This window comes from Trifolium pratense, linkage group LG2 (genome assembly GCF_020283565.1).
Source record: "Trifolium pratense cultivar HEN17-A07 linkage group LG2, ARS_RC_1.1, whole genome shotgun sequence".
Taxonomy (NCBI): Eukaryota; Viridiplantae; Streptophyta; class Magnoliopsida; order Fabales; family Fabaceae; genus Trifolium; species Trifolium pratense.
In genome coordinates, this window is record NC_060060.1 from 45569051 (window position 1) to 45570890 (window position 1840).

Genomic DNA, 1840 nt, shown 5'->3' on the forward strand with positions numbered 1-1840 from the left:
AATCATATATACAAAACAAAATTGTCTTTTTCCGGATCAAGATTATCTACAGTAAAATAACACATAGTTTTAACACAGTTTTAATCTTGGCCATTGATTACTGATCGGACGATTCTGATAAATAGATTATAAAATCGTTCAAAATAATCTCAGCCGTACATCTCAGATCGAACGGTCTAAAACTAAACCTGTGTGAAAACTGCAGGAAACTTGACTGCAGGAAACCTAATTCCTTGACATACCCTTTTCACTAAAAGGACATGAAGAATATCTAAAGTTGGATTAACATTATATAAATCGGCTATATAAATCATAAAGAATATCTAAAAGGACAATGAATCAACCTATTAATTAACACTAAAAGCACATGTTTTGTTCCTTCAAGTCCACCATTTACATCGGAAAAAACTCCTTCCTCAACCCACCGCTCGCCTTCCATAACAGCCCAAAACATTATATAAGCTTAAAACTCTAAACACCCACTTTAAACTTTGAATTCACACGCCAACTTTAAACTCTAAATTAATTAAAATAACATTAAAATAAAGCAACAAACAACTTGATTCATTACAGACCTTAAACTAAATTCAACCCAAATCATAAAAATCAAACTAAAACATTCAGCCTAAACATGAATTACATAAAGAAGAACAAACATTCTAACATAATCATCCTCCAAATCTTAAAGAACAAACATGAATAACCAAATTAACTTAAAACTAGCCTAAAATAGTGCATAATTAACAGCCTCCAACAACTTCTCTTTCCAATCTCCATTTTTTCCAGCAACAACAATCCTCCAACTTAATCATCTTTCCCAATTTAGATTTTAAAAACGCGCACAACATTATTACCAGAGTTAACAAGTGAAAAATTAAAGCATAATCCATCACCAGCACGAAACCCATTTTTGCGACAAAAACCAAACCAACCAGGTCCTAAGGCAGTCACCGGGAAAGGATTGTCGTGAATTGCAATTTGAAGATCAGTCTTTGTTCCATTGTCACAGCAAGCAGTTATCACATTCACATTACAATTTCGCACAAAAATTGCAAACAAATCCCATATGCTCTGTTTTGCAAATTAAAAAATCCTCAATATATATCTTCAATAACTGTCAAAATAAACATATTTAGAAAACATAAACATTAAATAAATTATAAAACTTACCAAATATGGATTCCTGATGTTCTCACGCGTGAGTTCCACTTGAAATCTAGCACAATTACCACGAGTATATCGGCTATGATAGTTTGGGATTTGTTCTTCACATTCAAATCTTCTTGAAGCAGTGATACCAAACAGACCTTCACCATGATAGGCAAAATGGATTTCTTCATTCTTATGAAGATCGAACTCCTCTCTCATCTCTTCCCATCCATCTGTGAGAAGAGGATGGGTTTCATCTTTGTTGTATGTAACAACATGATGCTCAAATCGATAATCCATTATCCTCCATTGTCCAGGAAGTTCATGTCCAAAATCACGAATGAACTTTGGATCCACCTCTCCAAATTTCTAATTCAATTATCAACAATCAAATAATTACTTAATTTCAACATCTATGAAACATAAAACATTGCAAGATAATAACATAGGTTTCGTTTTACCTGATTTGAGAAAAGCATGGTTACAAAGTTCCCAAGAGGTGTAACATCGATAAGATCACAATAGTAGGTCTCCATGAGTTGTTGGAAGAAAACAGGGGGAATGATAATTTTGTTCACTGATGAGATGAACCGATCTAAATGTAGTATGTCTTTATTTATCTTTTGTTTTACATCAAAAGGATCAATTAAAATAATAAAATATTAAATTACATTGGATAAAATCTTATCTT

The 1840-nt window shown here is 32.4% G+C and overlaps 1 protein-coding gene across 1 annotated transcript; it reads right to left on the minus strand.

The window, feature by feature from the left end:
• Nucleotides 1-580: 580 nt before the first annotated feature.
• LOC123910127 lies at nucleotides 581-1389 on the minus strand. Its single transcript, XM_045961178.1, has 2 exons — nucleotides 1171-1389; nucleotides 581-1071 (listed from the first exon to the last, which is right to left on the minus strand). The coding sequence occupies exons 1-2, from the start codon at nucleotides 1366-1368 to the stop codon at nucleotides 823-825; spliced, it is 447 nt and encodes a 148-aa protein (XP_045817134.1). The 5' UTR covers nucleotides 1369-1389; the 3' UTR covers nucleotides 581-822.
• Nucleotides 1390-1840: the final 451 nt, after the last annotated feature.

Excerpts from the sequence above, each read along its gene's own strand:
- LOC123910127 (XM_045961178.1), bottom strand. The coding sequence starts at position 1,368 with ATGAGAGAGGAGTTCGATCTTCATAAGAATGAAGAAATCCATTTTGCC. Across the intron at positions 1,072-1,170 it reads ACATCAGGAATCCATATTTG|AGCATATGGGATTTGTTTGC; the intron begins GTAAGTTTTATA and ends TTTGCAAAACAG.